This window comes from Haliotis asinina, chromosome 7 (genome assembly GCF_037392515.1).
Source record: "Haliotis asinina isolate JCU_RB_2024 chromosome 7, JCU_Hal_asi_v2, whole genome shotgun sequence".
NCBI classification, from domain to species: Eukaryota; Metazoa; Mollusca; class Gastropoda; order Lepetellida; family Haliotidae; genus Haliotis; species Haliotis asinina.
The window spans coordinates 43,097,468-43,120,442 of NC_090286.1; the positions used below are offsets into that span (position 1 = coordinate 43,097,468).

The window sequence follows — 22,975 nt, forward strand, 5'->3', positions numbered from 1 at the left end:
CAAGCATGAGTTACAGAAGATCAATACTAATGGGATCTTCACAGGTCACTCCTTGAATGACATTCTAAACATTTCCTACATTCAAAAAAGCAACATCACCTCTAACAAGTTGACAGCCTGAAAAACAACTTACCAATATTATTCTGGTAGATTACGCCAGCAGTGCTACTTGAAAAAAAACAACCCAAACCTCTCCTGAGTTCATGCACATGATTCTGTTATTCCCAGAGCTTTTTTTTATTAAGGATATCCAAATGGTACAGTTTATTTAGTCAGCATTTTTTGCAAGATGATGTTTACCACAGGGGCATTCACATGCTGGAGTTTATACTGGGTGGATATTGTGCGTGATGATGTTTATCTTAAAGACATTCATGAAGGTAGGTTTACGCTGTATGGATATTTCGTGCCATAATGTTTAGTCTCAGAAATGGAGAGACCCAGTCTCATCATCTACATGACAGAAGCATGGCAGAATGATTACTTTGAGCAGGTGTATCCCCAGGCTATGTATTGCCAAACAACAACTTATGAACACACTCGTGTTGGATCATGAAACAACGATAATTACAACAATATGTTCAGATGAAATGAGTCTTGATTGTGAGAATCCAATATTGACAGTTTATTTCCCTGAGTAAAGTTTGATGTCACTTTGAATGAACGGTATTCTCCCTTTTCCCATACCCAATCCCCCTCCACACCCTGCAGTAATGCAGATCTGTGATGCTGAACACTTTGATGAAAAATGTGATTATGGGCATGGTAATGACAAACCTGGAAATAGTGAGTGAGTGAGTTCAGTTGATACCGCATTTAGCATTATTTCAGCAATATCACCAATGGGCTTTGCAAAATGCACTCATCTGAGAACCAAACCCGGGTCTGCGCATGACCCCATAACCTGCAAGTCTCCCTTTAAGTGAACAAATGAATATGGTTTTAGCAATATTCCAGCAATATCACGATGGGGGACACCGCAAATGGGATTCACATATTGTTCCCATGTAGTGAATTGAACCCAGGTGTCCAGCAAGACGAATGAACACTTGAGTACTGGTTCAAACAGTTAACCACATCCTGCCAAAAAACATTCTGAAAAATTCCCCATTATAACTGTGATGACAATCCATCTGTCAATCAACTTACTGACACATCTTACCGAATACTCACGCATATGATCATTAACCATCCAGCATATGTCAGTATCAACCTGACTGTTCACACAACAATCTGACTTCTCATAAAACAACCTGACTGTTTACACAACAATCTGTCTTCTCACACAACAACTTGACTGTTCACACAACATTCTGACTTCTCACACTACAATCTGACTTCTCACACAACAATCTGATTATTCACCCAACAGCCTGACTTCTCACATATCCAGTCATTTACAAATCACATCAGGCATCTGACAAACAACCAGGCGATTAAATCCTTGCTCAAAAACCTAATAATTTCATCAGTTCAGCAACCAATATATGTAACAAATCACATCCTATCAACCTCTCAATACAGAGGCGTACTTATTGAAAACTCCATCAACTTTGAATCTTCTTTCCTATCCACCTACCCACGAGGATACTATCTATTCACCAATATATTTATCCATGTAAAAGTCCCTCACTGCTTCTTCTCTGCCCACATACCTATCTATCCCTACAACAATCCATCAACCTGACAGCTATGTAAACAAAGACTGAAATTATATATCGCGAACATCTCAACAAACACATTTCATGTGTCTGGACCTTTAACTTTCAGAAAACATTTAAATAAGAAACATTCAAGATGGCTACATGGCAGCCATATTGAAATTCAATTTTTGAAACCTACTTATATCAACAAACATCCAAACAAATTTCCACCAAGTCACTATATAGAAGTAAAACATGTAAACCAATGAGGATTCAAAAGCTCAATATTTATCATGTTAGCTAAACATTACCACAAAGTCACCAATAAAACCCACAGCGGCAAAGTACTGTTCATGAATACTAGTTATGATGATGTCAAATGTGTTGGTGCGGATATGGCAAAGTAGGAGAGTATTGAAAGGTTTTAAAGTTGAAAAGAGCATTACCGCCAATTTCAGTTGAAGATGTATTTGTTGCCATGGGAATGCCCCCACAAGTATCCAAAACTATCAAAAGGCATCAGTACAACTAAAGACCAATCTATGTGCTAACGGTCATGTGAAAAAATAGTGACCGGGTTTTAAAGTTCTGCTCCAGAAAAGAGTACAACAACCAAATTCAGTCAAAGTTGAAGTTGCGGCCATGGAAAGGTAAAAAAATATTTCATAGAGAAATCCGTAACTACCAAAACGCACCAGTACACCAACAGATCTATCTATGTGCCAGGTTTGGTAAAGAAATAGTGAACAGTTTTAAAGTTCTGCTCCGGAAAAGACAAACGTGCATGGTAAATGGAGAGCGCTTTTTGCGCCTTTTAATACCTCCTGGCAAAATGCTTTGAAGGGGGTGAAAAGTAACATCCAAGATGTCTACATGGCCACAGTGAAATTCAAATTTGGAAACCCATTTATATGAAGAACATCAACACAATTGCCACCCAGTGATCATATGGAAGAAAAACAAGTAAAACATTGATGATTCAAAAAGCTCAATATTCATCATGTTAGCCAAACAAGAGTCATCTGAAGATAATAAATCATCCCACTGGCCCCCAAATATTTGAAAGAAGAAATCATCTGAAAGTTACTTTAAGTCCAGTGTGAGTTTTGTTTAGACCAAGTCCAAATCATTTCCATGGAAATCATTAAAAATGTAAATGCCCAAATTCTGTAAACAGCAAAAGGTATCACTTTGGGATCTGCTTCACATATCTGCCAAGTTTTGTGCTGAGTTGTGCTCTGCAAATGAAACCCACCCCTTCTTTTCGAGACTAAGTCAGAGTCGTTTCCATGTAGGAAAGGAACTTATCAATGTCAAAACTCTGCAAATAGCAAAAGGCACCACTTCAGTTTCTGTTTGATATATCTACCAAGTTTTGTTGAAAGATACTGAATGGTTTCCTGGTTGTGCTTCTGAAACGAAGCATTCCTCTCCCTTTTGAGACTAAGTTCAACACGTTTCCAAGGTAAGCAAGAAACATAAAGATGATAAAAGCCTGGAAATAGCTAAAGGCCCCACTGTAGCTTCTGTTTGATATGTCTACCAGGTTTTGTTGAAAGAGATTGAACAGTTTCTAACTTGTGCTCAGGAAAAAACCTCAACCCTCCCTTTTGAGACTAGTAAGTCCAAAACATTTCCAAGGAAATAAAAAAAACCTAAAAATGACAATAATCTGCAAACAGCGAAAAGTACCACCTTAGGTTCAGTTTGACACATATATCAACGCTTGATTAAAAATATTGAATGTTTTTTGAGTTATGCTCTGGACACAAAATGATTATGAACAAAATTATTACAGTTTATCAGGGTGTGGGAGAGGCATTTGAGGAAACATAAAAAGAAATGTCCAAGATGGCTACATGGTAACCACACTTGCAGTACATTGCAGCCATACTGAAATTCAAATTTGGAAAGCAAGTTATATGAATAAACATCCATACAGTTTCCACCATGTCTTCATACAGAAGAAAAACATGTAAAACATTGAGGATTCAAAAGCTCAATATTTACCTTGATAGCTAAATACCTTACACTGATTTATAAAAATAACTCAACTTGATGTCGACCCCAAGATTTATACCTCACTTGACCCCTCTGACTTACCAATGTTCTGCACACACCTTCTCAAAGAAACCCCATCAGGCAGAGACAATACATAGCAGAAGTGTTTATCAATGCCCCAGAAGCCATGCTTTCCTGAAGCCAAGCAAAGAAAGTTCAAAGCGCTGATCGTTTGAGGTTCAGAGAAAAACACGGAGTAGAAGGAGGGGGGTAATTAGCCTAACTCTGTGAAGCTCTGTGCTTCTACAACAGTATCTCCCAACAGCTTGGTCATCCTATCTGACTTCCAGTAAGTATCAGCAAACATTCCTTCTCCACCCTCCCTGATCTTGCTATCAAAGGACAGAGTTGCTGTTCCATGGTTTTCTATATCTTTTGTTGGCTTGTTTACTGAGAGCTTTGAGTTGTTTTTATCTCTGTTATTGTTTTGATACGATTATTGGCGTGTGGATGGGAAATAGATTTATCGAGATCTTATTGTAAGGAGTCAGGTTGAGGGAGAGTTGATGGAGTACAGGATTACTATGACTGATGGCAGCCTTGCTTTCTGAATGTCTTACATTGACATTACTATACTCACTGGTGGACACACAGACATACATTGACTCTGCATCTGTGCTAACATTATTCTTCTCAATGGTAGACACACAGGCAATGTACAGACACACACATTGACACAGACATACATTCTGTCTCTGTCTTATGTTGATATGATTCTGCTCACTGGCAGACACATGGGCACATGGAAAGACAGACACAGAGACAGACACGCTATCTCTGACTGTCTTCTGCTGACAATATTCTGCTCACTGGAAGACACATGGACAGACATGAAGACAGACACACTATCTCTAATTGTGTCTTACACTGACATATATCCTGCTCACTGGATGACACATGGACACAAAGACAGACATAGAGACAGACACACTATCTCTCAATGTGTCTTAAACTGACAATATCCTGCTCACTGGCAGACATATGGACACACAGACAGACATGGAGACAGACACTGAGGCAAATACACCATCTCTGTGTCTTACACTGATAACATTCTGTTCCTTGTCAGACACATGGACACACAGACAGACATGGAGACAGACACCGAGTCAAATACACCATCTCTGTGTATTACACTGATAACATTCTGTTCCTTGTCAGACACATGGACACACAGACAGACATGGAGACAGACACCGAGTCAAATACACCATCTCTGTGTCTTACACTGATAACATTCTGTTCCTTGTCAGACACATGGACACACAGACAGACATGGAGACAGACACCGAGTCAAATACACCATCTCTGTGTATTACACTGATAACATTCTGTTCCTTGTCAGACACATGGACACACGGACAGACATGGAGACAGACATTGAGGCAAATACACCATCTCTGTGTCTTACACTGATAACATTCTGTTCCTTGTCAGACATATAGACAGACATAGAGAGAGACACACACATTTCTCCCTCTGCTGTTGTTAGAGCATGTCTGGTCCGGTTTGGACAGTATCTCAGTCATATGAAGTTAGCTTCATAGGAAGAAGACAGCCCAACTTGAAGCTGGTGTTGGCTGTTTACTACTTATGTAATCTACAGGGATGTGCAAGGTGTAGAAAAAACAAGATGGAAAATAGGAAAGAATCTGAGCTCTGAACCCCTGAACATGAAACTAACTTTACAAATGAATTTTTTTGTATAAACAAATCAAAACAGTTCCAGTAAGTTTCTTATGCCTACATGTTGTACCATAAAATTTTCTCTTTGCTCTCAATATTCCTTTGTGTATCTATAACAGTTGTTTGTCATGAAATTGGTGATGGTGAATATTCTTGGAGGAAGGTTTTATGTTGTAAGAATTTTTCCAATCCTTTTCACTTTGACAATGATGTATACTCAGACTAGTTAAAAGAATTGAGTACTTTTACACAGAGTTTCCTATCCTTCTTAATTGTTAATCATTAACTAAATATATAAATGTAAATACATCTCAATACACTAAAAGTTTTTAGTAATTGTCATATTGCAAAACAGTTGGCAGTCATTTCTAAATCATAGTCATGTGACCATTGGAATAAACCCCGGACAGTGGCTTACAGCTATATAATATAAGTTGTTCACTGGTTGCGAGGGGACCATGGGCTCATGTACCCTCGAGGTTTGTTTATGCTCCCCAAGCCTGCAGGGTACATGAGCCCATGGACCCCGAGGACCAGTGAACAACATATTTATCTTTCCGAACACCTGAATTTTAATTTTGAACTGTTTGAAGCACTTCTGTTGAATGCGAGGCAAATTGCCATTTTGCAGACGACACAAGGTATACAGACTTAGAGTTTTCTCCCTTCCATCGATTTTCAGTCGCAAAACATCAGTAATTTCCATCCTTCATGCATGATTCAATGTTATTCGAGGTAAAAAAGTACTAACATGAAGCACCAGAAGAGTTTGGAATTCCCAGTGATGTACATTGAAAATAATACATAGCCTGTAAGCGGGGTACATTGACAATAATAGAATAGCGCTTAGCCAATCAAAAAGCAACATTCATGTGTAAGGTAAGATAACAGTATATGTATATACAGGCTTCACCAACTATTAGTTAATGCTGTTGCAGAGTTTGGGCACCACAACGAATCATACGCAGTCCAATTTAGTTAATTGAGTAAAGTATGCAAGGTACTACAGACCTATTGCCGTTCAGGGGCTGGTATCTTTATAAAATTCTCACTTTATAAAGGTAATAGCATCCAAATGAAAAACCTTGTTACACCTTTAAGTCTGTCAGCATTGTTACTCAAGCTTCTAAAATGCCACTTAAAGATAAAGCACCGAGTGCTGAACAACGTAACATGTTTTTCCCAATTTGCCTGCCAGAGGCACTTTGTCTGGAATCCTTAACATATCTCAGATTAGCCCGAAAGATATGTAAATCAACATCATTCAAAGTACCTTTAAAGTAGTCCTTAAACCTAGGAATAACTGCTTGTTTTGATTTCCGGCTGACTTGCTGACAGTTGCCTGTAACTAGTATGGGGGTGTAAATCTCACTGATGTACCATGCATGTAGCAGAGGTACTGTAATGATTGATGCAGGTTGTGATCTGTACGATGGCAGCATACTCTTCAAAAAAAAAAGTATGGAATCTTCATGTTTTTTTTTTAATTTACAATTAGAAATATTTGGGAGATTTATTGGAGTCAATCAATGTTGATATGATATTACTGAATGTTTTGAGAGTGCATCACCATTTGCACTTCCTTACAACCATAGCTATTTGGAATGTAGTCGCTTTTGAAAGATGATTGGTGTATGGCATGTAATTTGAATGTATATGATTTTCACTTTAAACCAAAGGACTAGAAACAAACACTAAGAAATGTGTGATACAAGATGAGAGTCAAAATTAATGTTCTAAGTGATTTCTCGACTTTCTTGAAAAAACGTCAAAATCAAGAATGGGACCCCATGCACGTGTATGGGGCTACTGTGTTGTGCATGTGCATATCATGCGTTGTGTATAGGGGTGGTAAGAGGGAAATGGTGGTGCGTTTATAAGATGTCTGCCCTTGAAACATTTGTTAACGTTTACTCTTCCTATCCAAATTGAAAGTTCAGGTTCCCCTACGTTTTTTGAAGAGTATGTATTGTCTTGTCTAATAAACATTGTATCTTATACCACCTTTCATTTCTTACGTGACTTTTCTCTTTTGCTCACTATGATGATCTTGAGAGATTGAGTGAGTGATTAGTTTTACACTGCTTTTAGCAAAATTCCAGCAAATCACCAGAAATGGGCTTCAGGCATACTACCTATGTGGGGAATCGAAAGTTGGTTTGACGAGAGAATGCTTTAACCACAAGGCTACGACACCACCCCAGCACATCCAGAAAGATGCAATACATGGCTTCAAGACATAGTTACAGGATACATGTATCCATAACCTTGATGCCATGCCCTCCACACATTTTGGAACGAGATAGACCCATGAACTATAGCAGATACACCATGCAAAGCATTTATTACACTCTATTACAATGATAACCATGAGTTATCTGCCCCTGATTTGATGACATGGCTGGAAATGTGTTGACAATGAAGAGTCCCTTGGAACGATTATCTTAATTAATGGTTTATTTCCTTTTGATAGCAAGCCATATTTCAATGCATGAATTAGCAGAAAAATCTTCTTGCTTCTCAAAATGTTGAAAGTCACCTTGATTTACTGATAATATTCCAAACATGTCAACACACGTTTGGTTTATCTCTAATATACAGATCACAGGCTCTCAGAGGTTTTAAGATATTTACACACCTAACACGTTTACGAATTATTTCTTACTTTGACATGTCAGCAAAAATTCAAGGAGAGTTGCTATCTTCTTGATGGTGAAAACTGATGGTGCAAATGAAAATATCTCCAGTTCATCCAGAAATATAGTTTGTTCTTGATGTGAGGACTTGATGACTTTGAACATGGAATATTTACACTTGTATAATTTTATTCAACAGTAGATTGTGGTGGGTTTCAAGTGATTTTCAGAGGCAGTAGATGATTGACATGCCCATCAAATATAGATAGATATACATAGCCACCAGACTGCACTGAAAGTGGGATTTAGAGTTATCTCCATTGATTGCAGTTGCCAAACCTGAGCGAGTGAGCGAGTGAGTTTATACATTGCTTTAACAGTATTTCTGAAACAAGAAGAAAACCTCATGTGAGGACATTTAACACCATGGCGCAGTCAGTCAGTCAACAACTCCCAATTTTAAAGTAGTATTCCGTCTGCAAACTTTAGTAATTTTACAATGAGCCTTGGTTTACCAGCAGGCCTCCAGTTCTCACTTTCCTCACCTGGCTTAACTAATTCCCATGTAAGCCTGTGAAAAGTGAAGTGTTTTGTCAGCATTTAATCATTAAGTTACAGTGTTGTGTTGTAAAGTGTAAACAGTTCAGCCAGGCCACTAACATAGTATAACCTAATCTGTGAGCCATGCTCTTACTGATGCTGTTGATTGACAGCTATGTTTACACCGGTCAGCTAGACAGCTGGCCAGGTGTTAACTCGTAGCAGGCTTCACGGAGTTGACCATCCAGACTACTGATCAAAATAATGCCATTTTCCCTTTCAGTTCCCTCAGTACGAGAGAGTTTGGTGTCAGTTTCTTGACTAATTTGCAAAGAATTGTTTCAAAATATGATTTGCATATAAAGGATTTCTTGTTTGTCTGTTGTTTATCACACTAATGTGAGTGAGATTAGTTTTACGCCACACTCGGCACTATTCCAGCTATATGGCACCAGTCTGTGCATAACTGAGCCTGAACCAGACAATCCAGTGATCAAAAACATGATTATCAATCTACGAAGCTGGGACACAATGACATCTGTCAACCAAGTCAGAGAGTCTGATCCCTTGATCCCGTTAGTCTGCCTCTTATGACAAGCATGGGTTACTGAAGATAAATTCTACCCAGATCTTCATGGGTCTCACACTAGACTGTTAAACAAAATTAAACCTGCATGACAGCAGCACATTCATGATAAAGTCTGGACCAGATATACCAATGACTGATATCATAAGCTTCTGTCAAGGCAATTAGAGCATTATGACACACACTAAACCAAACAACTTAGCTGAACCTTAAGTCTTCTGATAAAAACGGAAGCATGTTAACGTTTGAAATGTAAGGAAATAAAATCACATACCTGATAAAATAATAACCATATTTGTTCACTCCGCTGTCGGTTTTTTACTCTGAGGAGGCTGTCGCAGTCGTGTTGGCTGAAACAGAGAGAAAATGAGTTCCATTTCAAATCTACCCTTGTGTAAAGTGTAGGTGAGAAAGACAGAACGAATTTTTACCAAGGGTGGTAAGACTTTCATGCATATCCCTCCTAAATTTCAAAGATGAGGAAAAATTTCAACGAGTGGCATCTTTTTAAGTTGTATATGTCTTTCAGTATGTCAAGATACAACAAAAGAACCATGTTAAAACACATTGTTATCAGATGAAGAATTCATTCAGGTGGTATGATTAGACAAGAATGAAAGTTTTTTCCCAAAGGGCACATGTAAAAGCTAAAGTTTAGGTGTACAAGTGCAACTCACAACCGTCAGCATTTGTCATTTCAATACAGTAGACGAGAAATATTGGCAATTTTGCAATGTCAACTTCCCATTTACATGAGACTAATCACATACATTTCTATTTCTAAAACTAAATGGCATTTTCAGAATCACACTGTACATTTAGTTCATTCATGTGTTCAATAATGGTCCATGTGTTTGTCAAGATAATCTTTGGTTTGATGTGATAAGTATGGTCACCAGATAACGTTGTTAACAAGTACAAATTCAAAGTGTGCTATGTAAGTATTTGGAACTTAGTCCAATGTAGTCATTATTGTTCTCACATGTTTTACGAACAAATTATTGCTTTAAAATATGAGGAGTTTGGGAACCTGAAATAATAGTTAATCATTTTCTTATTCTTCACAGGAATGTATACCTGCTGATAAGCTAGATGCAGACAACTACTTTTACCAACAGTGAAAATTTCTACTGATTTTGAGTGCGTGCGTGCGTGAGTGAGTGAGTAGAGTTTACGTTGCACTCAGCAATATTCCAGCTAATTGGCAGTCTGAAAATACTTGAGTATAGAGCAGACAATCCAGTGATCAACAGCATAAGCATCGAAATGCAAAATTGGGAACCGATGACATGTTAACCGAGGCAGCGAGCCTGCCCACCTGATCCCGCTAGTCGCCTCTTACGACAAATATAGATGTCAATCAGAAATCATCACTTAAAATACAAGGAGTTTGGGAACCTAAAATAATCATTTCCTTATTCTTCACAGGATTGATAAGCTAGCTGGTAACAACTACTTCCACACTGTTAAAGTGTATTAGCTCCTTGCCATGTCTGATGATACTGCCTGATGACTCTTACAGTATATTTTACTGCAGCTTCAATCAGTATGCAATATAGTGAAATGCAAAGATGAAATGTCCCAATGTTAGAGGTTTTGAAACTGGGTTGGATTTATTGTGAAACACTGGCTTCATTTATAGGTTTATGAAATCATAAACCATCATTTAATAAAATCAAACACAAACAAGTATTCTCACTGTCTATTTGTAGTTTACACAACTATCACATTTAGAAATATTACAGCGATAAAATAGTTGCACATACACATTAAATCTGGACCAAACAATACAGTGATTGATACTGTGAGCAGCACTGACATCATGATGTCTCTGATCTCCCCTCATTAGCTGTTAAGCCTGCTGGGGACCAATCCTGACCCAAACTCTGACATCGTAAAAACCCTTTTCAGTCATATATCATGTTACAAAATGAACATGAATTTTCAATTCTAGGTCAACAACAAACAGGTCCACATCCAAATACAAACATCCTCTGCAATTTTAATATATACTACTGACAAGAAGATAAGAACACCCAAATGAGTTTACTGGTTGTTAGTATTCTGTACCCTGTTGACAGAAGTATACATGCTAGACGTATGTTCATAGCAAGTGACTGAGTATTGTTTTATGCATCCTTGATGTCTCCAGGGTATACGTTCCGACAAGTCTCTACTATACCCTGGACGCATCCACGGCTCAGGACGATAAATTTATTACCTCCCTTGGCTGGCTTTTTATTCAATCAGGTGTCTACGCTTGGAAATTGAGCGAACTAATCACAACTCGCTTTCGCTTTTCAAATTATCTAACCGATTAAAGTTGGCAAAGCAAACCATGCAGAGGTTTTCTGAAAGACGTAGAAGGAGTTTTTACACATACACATGTATTTTTTTAAAAACATTTCGGACCTAAAAAAATGTCTGTATGATTTCCCCAAAATCTGAGTCGCATTGCGAGCAAACTTTCGCGACCGCTACCTTTCTTGACACTGGCAAGCTCGGTTATAATGACGGCCTAGCTGATTGGCTATTGTGAGAATGTGAAGCCAGCAAAGGGAGGTAATAAAATTATCGGGCCGACCCCTAGATGCGTCCAGGGTATAGTAGAGACTTGTCGGGACGTAGACCCTGGAGACATCGAGGATGTGTTTTATGCTGCTTATAGCAATATTCAAACAGTATCACGATGGGTTTCACCACATGGGCTTCACATTGTATGTGGGGAATCGAAACCCAGGTCATTGGTTTGACAAGCAAGTGCTTTATCCACTAGGCTACCCTACCACCAGTGTATTTTTATAGCCTTGACATGTTCATCAGCACTAACCTTGGTAAAGCCTCTCTGTCTCATCAGCATGTCGACCTTGGAGTTGTAGAAGTCAAACACGAACTGGGCCATCTGTGACATGTCATCAATGACTAGCGGGGTGGTGTCTGGACGCTCTTGTACCTGTGGAGGTCATAGAGTTTCAGGCATCTCAGAATGTATAAAAACAATATCATCCAGAACAACTTGTCCTTTACAAAAACTTCTAATGCCAAGAAAACGATCTTCTGGAGGTGAGTGAATGAGCTATTGGGGTTTGATGCTGGACCAGACAAACCAATGGATCATTCATGACGCTCACTGTAACCACTGTACAACAAAGGCCGGACTGGTTTCAACTGCATGTTGGGCAATAATGTAATATTGGCAAGAGTGAGTGAGTGAGTGAATAAGTGAGTGAATGAGTGGGTGGGTGAGTGAGTGAATAAGTGAGTGGGTGGGTGAGTGAGTGAGTGAGTGAATAAGTGGGTAGGTGAATGGTGAGTGGGTGAGTGGTGGGTGAGTGAATAAGTGAGTGGGTGAGGTGGGTGGATGAGTGAGTGAGTGAATAAGTCAGTGAGTGGGCGGTTGGGTGAGTGAGTGAGGTGGGTGGGTCAGTGAGTGAGTGAGTGTGTACATGGGTGAGTGAGTGAGTGAGTGTGTATGGCTAACAAGACTCACCTGTCTCTCAGGTGGGAACCCCTCCTGGGGCACAATGTGAAGCTTCAGTGGTCGGGACGTTAACTGTGGAACAAAGATACAAACATGAAAATACATTCCTCTGTTAACAATATATCAGCTTAGTGCATTGTGGTGTTAACTGAGACACATCTAAAAGATAATATACACTGATAATTCAGCACTATACATGGATCAAATAATAAAGAATTAAAATTTTGATAAATAGGAGGATTAGTAAGAAATTCCTGTTGACAAGCAGAACAGCAACCAATACCTGTAAACACCAACATACAAGAGTGTAAAGCTAACATACCCTGATGTAAAGCCAACTCACCCTGTTGAGTGTAGGTGTAAAGCTAACACACCTTGGTGTAATGTCAACTTACCCTGTTGAATGTAGGTGTCAGCTCATAGCAGTTGCTGAAGAGCCCCACTCTAGCGAAGATGTACAGACCAAGTCGAGCACGGGACATGGCTACAACAAGACGGCGGACGTCTCTAGAACATAAAAAGTAGGTGTCAAAAGTGAAAGAAACTAATATTGCTTGCAAAGGTAAAACTTTACTCAACCTCCATGTAATGTGATTTCTTATCCATTTTTCACATACCTGAGATGTCCAACTGTCTTGGTCCTAACGAGCGACAACAGGATGTAGTCGTTCTGTTGACCTTGGTACCTGTCCACAGTAGTCACCTGACAAAGCATGATTACCAGTAAATATTGACAGGCATGAGGACATAGCTGTGACACAGATTGTATCAACAGTTTCCTAACAGTAAGCTCTAATGATTTTGGGCAGTTAAAGTTCATAGTACTGTTTCAAAACAATATATCTCTCAACAATTTGCCAACAGAACCTTTTGGGTAGTTTTTTATTTTCTAGTCAGATACAAGGAAATACATTACAAATGTTATTAAAACAACAGACCCAAATAAATTAGGGATAAACTATAATTAAGTAATGCATCAACACCTGCTTTCTACGGTCATAACAAATCTCACCTTGTGAGGTCTGCCAATGAAGGGGTTGTCTCCACAGCGCTGGTGTATGACGTCACGGATCAGATGTTTCTGCCCGTTGTATGTTGTGAGGATGGAGATCTTCTCTGCAGGGTAGCCAATCAGCCGCATGTACATAAACAGAGCCACCACGTACTCAGCCTCTGCCAAGTTCTACAACAGATCAGCATGTTCAGGAACGTTAAGAGTACCTGCAGCAGCATGCATAGAGGTTGTATAACTGCCAGGAAATCCCACTAATAGTTTAGCTTCAATTGTCTGGTTCTCACTAATTGTACTATTGTTTTCATTGTTTGCTGTCAAACATACATTGTTGATGTAACTGAAGCCATTCACCCACTGATCATAGCATTGTTGTCTGAAGTAAGAGACTTAGTACATATCACCATTTGAAATCAGGAAACTTACGTTGAATATTTAATGTCAAGTTGAAGATTACTGCACTTGTAGTGTAACTTATTAAAGTGCTACTTGAGACAACCTGCATCAGTTTAATATGGATATCTCATTCACAGACACCATGGTCGAGTCAAACAGTCATCTATTCTAGTGGGGTATGACTGGACCTGGAATCAAACATTTGAGGTTTGTCTCTCCAGATCCTCAGAGCCACTTGATCATTGACGTCATTGGATGAGTGAGTGGAGCACATGTAGCTGTACTAAAGCTGACACACAGCTAACCACCTAGAGCATGATGACATGCCAAACCTACCTGATAGAAGTATGGGTTTGGTTCTGACTCTCCGACACCATTGAAGTCGCCAACATCCACCAGCTGATAGTCAAACACAAAGCCTGGATTAGCCATCTGGAATTCTGGACGGTTGAGGACGTGGGGGAGACTCCCCAGCTTCTTGTAGCGCCAATTGTACAGACTTGCCAAACTGGAGGACAAAGAGACATTAATTAATTCATTAGAGTCAACTGGAAGGCAAATGGTGTGTTTATCTTACTGTGTTCTATCATTCTTTCATGCTGAATCACATGCACACATGTTGAGTGAATGGGAGCTCCTATACAACATAGTTATGTCCACTGATTGAACACCAAATCTCCCTTGTCTGTAGAGAAAGACCTACCTTGCTCTGGCTCTACCCTGTGCATCTAGGTCCACAGTTGGCACTCCAAGTCGGACCAGTCGAGTGAAGAGGGACTGCTCCATGTTTGAGAACTTCTGGAAGGCCATGTTCTTGATGACTGGGGGCAGCTGGTGGTGGTCTCCGATCATGATCCATCTCTTCAAGCGGTTGTTACCATCCTCAGGGTTCTGGTGAAGTAAGTACAGATAAAAATGCTGAATGACCGAACAAGTTAGTAATGATTCTTTGATGCATGTGATCCATATTTGTCCTTTCACCCCCGACCCCCTGAAATGTGTTTCATTTATCAATCCATTCCTACATACCTGTCTTCAATATTACCGACTACACCCACACCCATCCACACACTTCAGACACAAACAGGAAACAGTATTCAATCTGAACATTTGGTCTAGTTTATGTCGATTTATGAAACAGACGACAAGTAATGATAACTATTCATCTGAGAATGCGTCATGCGAACAGTACCTGCAGCAGGAGAGGGATGAACGTCTCGATCTCTAGAATCTGTGCAGCTTCCTCCATGAGGATGTTGTCAAACTGTCAATAGAACAGCATGTGGCCTCATTCAGGTATTCTCAATGCTATGACAATACTGCTTATGGAATTCTCAATAATACCAGCAACATCTATAGATTCCTTTCACAATAAATACTCATCATAAGAAACCAAAATTTTCAAATAAAAGAAGCAATTCATATTACTTTCAGTTTCAAATTTTTAATACTGTCCCTATTCCAAACAAGCATACCTAGGAATTTTGAGGCACTGATAAATCACTTTCAATAATTCAGTATTGTGTCTGTGGAAAGACCAGGTTTTACATAATGACTGCATACTTTTTCAAAAGACATCCTAAAATCCAACAACAGTTGCAAATATATTTTTCCATTAATTAGTGTTTTTTCAGCCACCCCTACCCCTACAGGGCACCTGGGGCTCCCAACAGCCAAGAGCAGGTAACTCTAAGCATGAACCTCGTACCTCCCTTTTCCTGCTGTCATCCTTGCTCTTTATTGAGATTAAACATGATAGTAAAAGATGAGTAAATAAAAGCAAGGCCTAAACAGAGAAGAAAATATGACACTATGGGCAATATGACAAAACAAGGCACATACCTTGAAGCCCACACTGACGAGATCCCTCCTCTTCAAGGCGGCATGGGTACAGGTCATGGCAATAATCTTGGCTTCCTTGATCAGCAAGTAGTTGGCTCGGTCAGCTCCACTCCTCAGCAACTCAAACGCTCGGAACTCCTGGAGGGAGAGAATGTATGTAGACTGATGGCTACACTTCCATAGAGCAGTAACAGCATGTGAGTCAAACACCAGCCATTGGTTTTGTTGACTCCATTTGCTGATGTGGGTTAGAGAGGGGTCTGTTGTCTTATGTTAATATAATTCATGCTTGTGTTGTACAAGGCATGATGACCTTCAACCCTCATCTTTGTCAAAATGTACAGAACAAAATGTACTGGAAATTAAATCCTAGGTCATTGGGAATGTAGAATTTTACACTAGTCCACAATACTATCAGAACAAATCCTGTGAACTTGAGTAGGTTAGGGTAGGGGGGAAAACAGTTTTTTGGAGAAAGGAGGGGTGCAAAGTGAATTTTCATTCATTTTAATGAAAGTCTCAATGGTCATAAAATAAACTTTCAAGACAAAAGGTAGGTGCGTGCGTGCATGTGTGTGTGTGTGAGCGTGTGTTTGCATGTGAGTGTGCATGAGAGAAAGTGAGAGGAGTGAGTGCGTGCATGCGTGCACATCCTGGATCCGCCTGGGTAGATACAGTCATCCCTCGCCATAACGCAGGTCTTGGGGTCCACGGATGACCCCCCGCGTTATTAGACATCCGTGTTATAGTACCTATTACATAATGTGGAACAAAGGCCGTGTTAGATCGTATATTCCAAGGACATAAAAAAACTGCTGTTTCGTGAACTGGGTCCAGTAAAAATATATCGTATCGTTGAAGGTGAAAACAAACAAACTTTGAAAGTGAATATATATATGTACGGGAAACTTTGCAATAAAAAATCAATCCCTTTTACCAAAGACATATATTCACGTGAATTTACGTCTTTGTTGTTATGCAAGTAAGCCGGCAATAGCGATCAGCTGTGCACAGATGTTTTGGTCCAATGTACCAGTGATTCAGGTAAAAACGATCCGATAATATTACATCAAAGAACTTCTATTCCATTATCAGAATATTTCACATATTAAGCTGTAATTGTAACAGTTTATTTTACATTGCTATCTGTAGTATATAATGCAAGTTTTCTGCAAACATATTTAACATAACAATGAACACAGGCCGTTTCCTGTCTTGATACAATTTACGTAGGAGACAGTTTGACAAGTCACCGCCAACTTCCTGCGATACTTGCAACTTTGATTGTAAAAAAACCCAAAATTTTGCCCATTTAATTGTTGAAACTGACTTCAATGAGTCAATAACGCGGGTCTCGGCGTCCATGGATTACGAGACTGTAATCTGTTGGTGACTGCTAAGAATAATGTGAAATTGGTGCTATCGGGTTAGGCCCGAAAAACGGCCCTCACGAAAGGGGTAAGCGGAAGTTGTATGCGTATGGAATGAGGTAATGCTCTCACAGTGTTTCCGTTGTTTCTGTCAACAGTTTAATAAATAAAATTGGGATTGAATTTAATCAAATAAAATTTGGTTTCTGACACCATACATCCTGGGATGACTGTGTCTTACCGAGCTAAAGCACAGTGTGTTGCATCACAGCAAACATTGTGAGTACATTGTCGTAACTCGACTGACAGCATGTCTTGTCTTTCACAAGTTACTGCTACAATGTTGGTACGACGACTTTTGAGAAAAAACCTGCATGTTTTAAGCATGTGAAACACAATGGATATGTACGATAAACACTGTCAGTTGCCATCTGCACTGAATTTCACTAGTTTATGTAAGTTATAAGAGTGCAGCAGCGGATTTGTTGATGAGCTATTTTCGATTTCGTGAAGGGGTGTGATTGCAGTACAACCTTTTTATGGGAGCCACTGATTACCCTGCGGTTTAACCGAATCCTTGGTATCGCAAAGCGTGTTATTGCGAGGGGTGACTGTAGTTGGATGGATCTCTTTCTCTGTGTGTGTGTGTGCAGGCATGAGTGTGTGTGCCAGTGGGTGTGGCTGTGTATGGGTCTCATTCACATCAATATAAGAGCAGATAACATTGTCCTACCTCCAGTTGTGTGAATATTTTCTTGATATGTCTAAAGCATCCCTCAGCAATGTCCAGATCCTCTGCGTAGCTGCGTCGCTTGAACAGAGGTTGTGGTGCATTGTCGAAAAATTTCTTAAAGGGGAATATCTCATCAATCACTTTGACATTCTGCTCCTGCAACAAATATTCAAGCACCTGATCAGAACTATGAAAAATGTTAATTAGAAAAAAAGAAAAAAAGTTTCATGATGCTTCATGCTGAGTTGAGGGCAATCCTGTGGTGGATATCATGATCATGGATATTGGCAACTGGGATAGGGTGGCATATATACCAGTGGTACCAGGATACTCAATCCCTTCAGCTGCTGTGAGTGAGTGAGTGGGCGAGTGAGTGAGTGAGTGAGTGATGCTTCATGCTGAGTTGAGGGCAATCCTGTGGTGGATATCATGATCATGGATATTGGCAACTGGGATAGGGTGGCATATATACCAGTGGTACCAGGATACTCAATCCCTTCAGCTGCTGTGAGTGAGTGAGTGGGCGAGTGAGTGAGTGAGTGAGTGATGCTTCATGCTGAGTTGAGGGCAATCCTGTGGTGGATATCATGATCATGGATATTGGCAACTGGGATAGGGTGGCATATATACCAGTGGTACCAGGATACTCAATCCCTTCAGCTGCTGTGAGTGAGTGAGTGGGCGAGTGAGTGAGTGGGTGGGTGGGTGGGTGAGTGGGTGAGTGGGTGAGTGAGTGAGTGAGTGAGTGATGCTTCATGCTGAGTTGAGGGCAATCCTGTGGTGGATATCATGATCATGGATATTGGCAACTGGGATAGGGTGGCATATATACCAGTGGTACCAGGATACTCAATCCCTTCAGCTGCTGTGAGTGAGTGAGTGGGCGAGTGAGTGAGTGAGTGAGTGTGTGGGTGAGTGAGTGAGTGAGTGAGTGAGTGGGTGAGTGAGTGATGCTTCATGCTGAGTTGAGGGCAATCCTGTGGTGGATATCATGATCATGGATATTGGCAACTGGGATAGGGTGGCATATATACCAGTGGTACCAGGATACTCAATCCCTTCAGCTGCTGTGAGTGAGTGAGTGGGCGAGTGAGTGAGTGAGTGAGTGATGCTTCATGCTGAGTTGAGGGCAATCCTGTGGTGGATATCATGATCATGGATATTGGCAACTGGGATAGGGTGGCATATATACCAGTGGTACCAGGATACTCAATCCCTTCAGCTGCTGTGAGTGAGTGAGTGGGCGAGTGAGTGAGTGGGTGGGTGGGTGGGTGAGTGGGTGAGTGAGTGAGTGAGTGAGTGATGCTTCATGCTGAGTTGAGGGCAATCCTGTGGTGGATATCATGATCATGGATATTGGCAACTGGGATAGGGTGGCATATATACCAGTGGTACCAGGATACTCAATCCCTTCAGCTGCTGTGAGTGAGTGAGTGGGCGAGTGAGTGAGTGAGTGAGTGTGTGGGTGAGTGAGTGAGTGAGTGAGTGGGTGAGTGAGTGATGCTTCATGCTGAGTTGAGGGCAATCCTGTGGTGGATATCATGATCATGGATATTGGCAACTGGGATAGGGTGGCATATATACCAGTGGTACCAGGATACTCAATCCCTTCAGCTGCTGTGAGTGAGTGAGTGGGCGAGTGAGTGAGTGGGTGGGTGGGTGGGTGAGTGGGTGAGTGAGTGAGTGAGTGAGTGATGCTTCATGCTGAGTTGAGGGCAATCCTGTGGTGGATATCATGATCATGGATATTGGCAACTGGGATAGGGTGGCATATATACCAGTGGTACCAGGATACTCAATCCCTTCAGCTGCTGTGAGTGAGTGAGTGGGCGAGTGAGTGAGTGAGTGAGTGTGTGGGTGAGTGAGTGAGTGAGTGAGTGGGTGAGTGAGTGATGCTTCATGCTGAGTTGAGGGCAATCCTGTGGTGGATATCATGATCATGGATATTGGCAACTGGGATAGGGTGGCATATATACCAGTGGTACCAGGATACTCAATCCCTTCAGCTGCTGTGAGTGAGTGGGCGAGTGAGTGAGTGGGTGGGTGGGTGGGTGAGTGGGTGAGTGAGTGAGTGAGTGAGTGATGCTTCATGCTGAGTTGAGGGCAATCCTGTGGTGGATATCATGATCATGGATATTGGCAACTGGGATAGGGTGGCATATATACCAGTGGTACCAGGATACTCAATCCCTTCAGCTGCTGTGAGTGAGTGAGTGGGCGAGTGAGTGAGTGGGTGGGTGGGTGGGTGAGTGGGTGAGTGAGTGAGTGAGTGAGTGATGCTTCATGCTGAGTTGAGGGCAATCCTGTGGTGGATATCATGATCATGGATATTGGCAACTGGGATAGGGTGGCATATATACCAGTGGTACCAGGATACTCAATCCCTTCAGCTGCTGTGAGTGAGTGAGTGGGCGAGTGAGCGAGCGAGCGAGTGGGTGGGTGGGTGAGTGAGTGAGTGAGTGAGTGGGTGGGTGGGTGGGTGAGTGAGTGAGTGAGTGAGTAAGTGGGTGGGTGGGTGGGTGGGTGGGTGAGTGAGTGAGCGAGCGAGCGAGTGGGTGGGTGAGTGAGTAAGTGGGTGAGTGAGTGAGTGAGTGGGTGGGTGGGTGAGTGAGCGAGTGAGTGAGTGGGTGGGTGGGTGAGTGAGTGAGTAAGTGGGTGGGTGGGTGGGTGGGTGAGTGAGTGAGTGGGTGGGTGGGTGAGTGTGTGTGGTGTGTGAGTGAGTGAGTGAGTGAGTGAGTGAGTGAGTGAGTGAGTGATGTTGCTGCTACATCAGTGTGACCGGTCCTAGCAGTAGAAGTGACCTGTATCCAGGTCAGTGTACACAATTATCAAGGTCTGACAGTTCCAGCCTGAGAAGACATTCAGTTAGTTCCTGCATCAGGGATGCATCAGGGACGAGGACAGACCATTACAGAACACTAATGCATCATTACATGCATAAATCATTGAAAACATTTTTGGATACAAAGTACTGAAATGCTAGAAAACCAGTAGTAAACTACAGAGTGCTTACATTGAATATGCTATAAGATTACTGGCAAACAAGGATAAGCTGGACCGGTGCAGAGACTACATTTATAAGGAGATGCACGGCAATGAGCAAACCTATTTTGTTTGTGAAAGGCAGTGCAGATGTAGGCTAGTGCACATGCAGTGCATGATCATGAAATTGGTTCTGCTTGTAGCTGCATACGCTCAATAAGACTCTCACATAGTCGGTGTAGCAAGTCAGTACAACCTGGAGCCCCTTAGTTCACAATGGCAAGAACCAGTAGGCAGCACTCATATGGGTCAGTTGCCAGATCGGTGCTCAACTTATTCTCGTTTGCCAGTAGTTACTATACTTACTTTATCCTTTGTGCCTCTCAGTTTACTCAGAAATTCCTCCCATCTTGCTAGTACCTGCAATGAGGCCCAGAGTCAGTGAGAATTATCACGTTTACAGTCAACATTTGTATTGTTGAATAGATAGGTGACATGGAGAAGTGATGAGTGGACTAATGTTAAGGTTATGTCAAAACTGAACAACTGTGAGAGTGAATAATGTCCATACTCACCTGGTACAGATAGAAGTAGCCAGCGGTCTCACATGTGTACGACATATCTCCAGTTACTCCCAGACTGCCTTGCAACCTTGCCACTTCCTCCAGCAGTTCAAGTCGCTGAGCCAAAACGTAGTTAACACGACCATATCTGCAAGCAGAGAAATATGTCAGTATTTTGTTTTTCTTATGGAGCTTATGTGAGTAATGAAAATGTTATAGAAACTGTTTACAAAGGTAATTTATGAGGATTCTTGATTACCTGCTGAAATCTTTCTCAGTTTCAAGAGCCTCCTCACCATGACCAAGACGTAGCAAATGTCTTTCATCAATGTCAAGAGCCATAATCTTCTCAAACAGTTGGTTCAAAGCCTGCAACAAAAACCACACACGAGTTATATAACTGCATAAGGAAAGACAGACGTGGATATAAAGTATTCTCAACATACATCGGGATGGGGAAGCCAAGTGGTTTAAGCATTCAACTCTCACACTGAAGACCCAGGTTCTACTGCATGAAGACCATTACTGGTGTCCCTAAGTAGATTGCTTGAATATTGCAAAAAGCAAAATTTTTGATGATTATTAATGCTTAACAGGGGGGGATATATGGAATAGACTCGCGTCTATGTGACCCGTGAAGGTCCCGGGGTAGAACAGGCCTTCAGCAAACCATGCTTGCAATAAAAGGCGACTATGCTCGTCGTAAGAGGCGAATAACGGGATCGAGTGATCAGGCTTGGTTGACACATGTCATCGGTTATCAATTGCCTAGATTGATGCTCATGTTGTTGATCACTGGATTGTCTGGTGCTGACACGATTATTTACAGACCGTTGCCATATAGCTGGAATATTGCTGGGTAAAACTAAACTCACTCACTCACTCATATCCATGAACTGACTACACTGTCCCTGGTTTCTGGCACACCTATCATTCTATTCTGGAACAACTTGGCCCAAATGTTTTGAGGACCGAGGACCAAGTGTAGAAAAAATATGGATCAAAATATTAAACGTTTCAGGCATTAAGCAAGGCCAGGTGGTGTGTGTACCTGGTTAGAGTGTGTGACTATCAGCGTCCTCTGGTCAGGGAAATTGTGGTAGATGTTGGAGATGATCTGTACCGCCACATCAGTTTTACCTGTACCCGGGGGTCCGACCACCATAGTCAGCCCTGGCTGCATCCCTGCCCGGATAGCCTCGATCTGAGTCGGGGTGAACCGGATGGAGTTCCTGGCAATACGACAAGGCATTAGTAGGTAGTTACAAATACAGAACAGCACTGTCAGTAACAAGTACTTCCTGATTGGATGGGAATATACCTTTAAAAGAGGTGGGGGATATTGGATTTACAAGAGTGATAAAATGAAAAGCCAAGGAGGAAATAGATGATGAAGAGAAATTAAGGGAAAATGTGACAATTTATTCCATTCCTATGGAAACAT

The 22,975-nt window shown here is 41.1% G+C and overlaps 1 protein-coding gene across 1 annotated transcript in view; it reads right to left on the bottom strand.

Moving 5' to 3' along the window:
- Positions 1-22,975, bottom strand: part of LOC137290811 (RNA helicase aquarius-like) — a 55,503-nt gene that overhangs the window by 9,313 nt on the left and 23,215 nt on the right. The window contains exons 25-39 of the mRNA XM_067821947.1: positions 22,583-22,763; positions 21,791-21,900; positions 21,544-21,679; positions 21,335-21,388; positions 17,987-18,142; positions 15,884-16,021; positions 15,234-15,305; positions 14,745-14,932; positions 14,378-14,549; positions 13,646-13,816; positions 13,251-13,336; positions 13,029-13,140; positions 12,643-12,705; positions 11,983-12,105; positions 9,427-9,502 (exon numbers count right to left, since the gene is read on the bottom strand). Coding sequence (XP_067678048.1) covers positions 9,452-9,502; positions 11,983-12,105; positions 12,643-12,705; positions 13,029-13,140; positions 13,251-13,336; positions 13,646-13,816; positions 14,378-14,549; positions 14,745-14,932; positions 15,234-15,305; positions 15,884-16,021; positions 17,987-18,142; positions 21,335-21,388; positions 21,544-21,679; positions 21,791-21,900; positions 22,583-22,763 — 1,813 coding nt within the window. The 3' untranslated portion in view covers positions 9,427-9,451. The remainder of the gene's footprint in view (positions 1-9,426; positions 9,503-11,982; positions 12,106-12,642; positions 12,706-13,028; positions 13,141-13,250; positions 13,337-13,645; positions 13,817-14,377; positions 14,550-14,744; positions 14,933-15,233; positions 15,306-15,883; positions 16,022-17,986; positions 18,143-21,334; positions 21,389-21,543; positions 21,680-21,790; positions 21,901-22,582; positions 22,764-22,975) is intronic.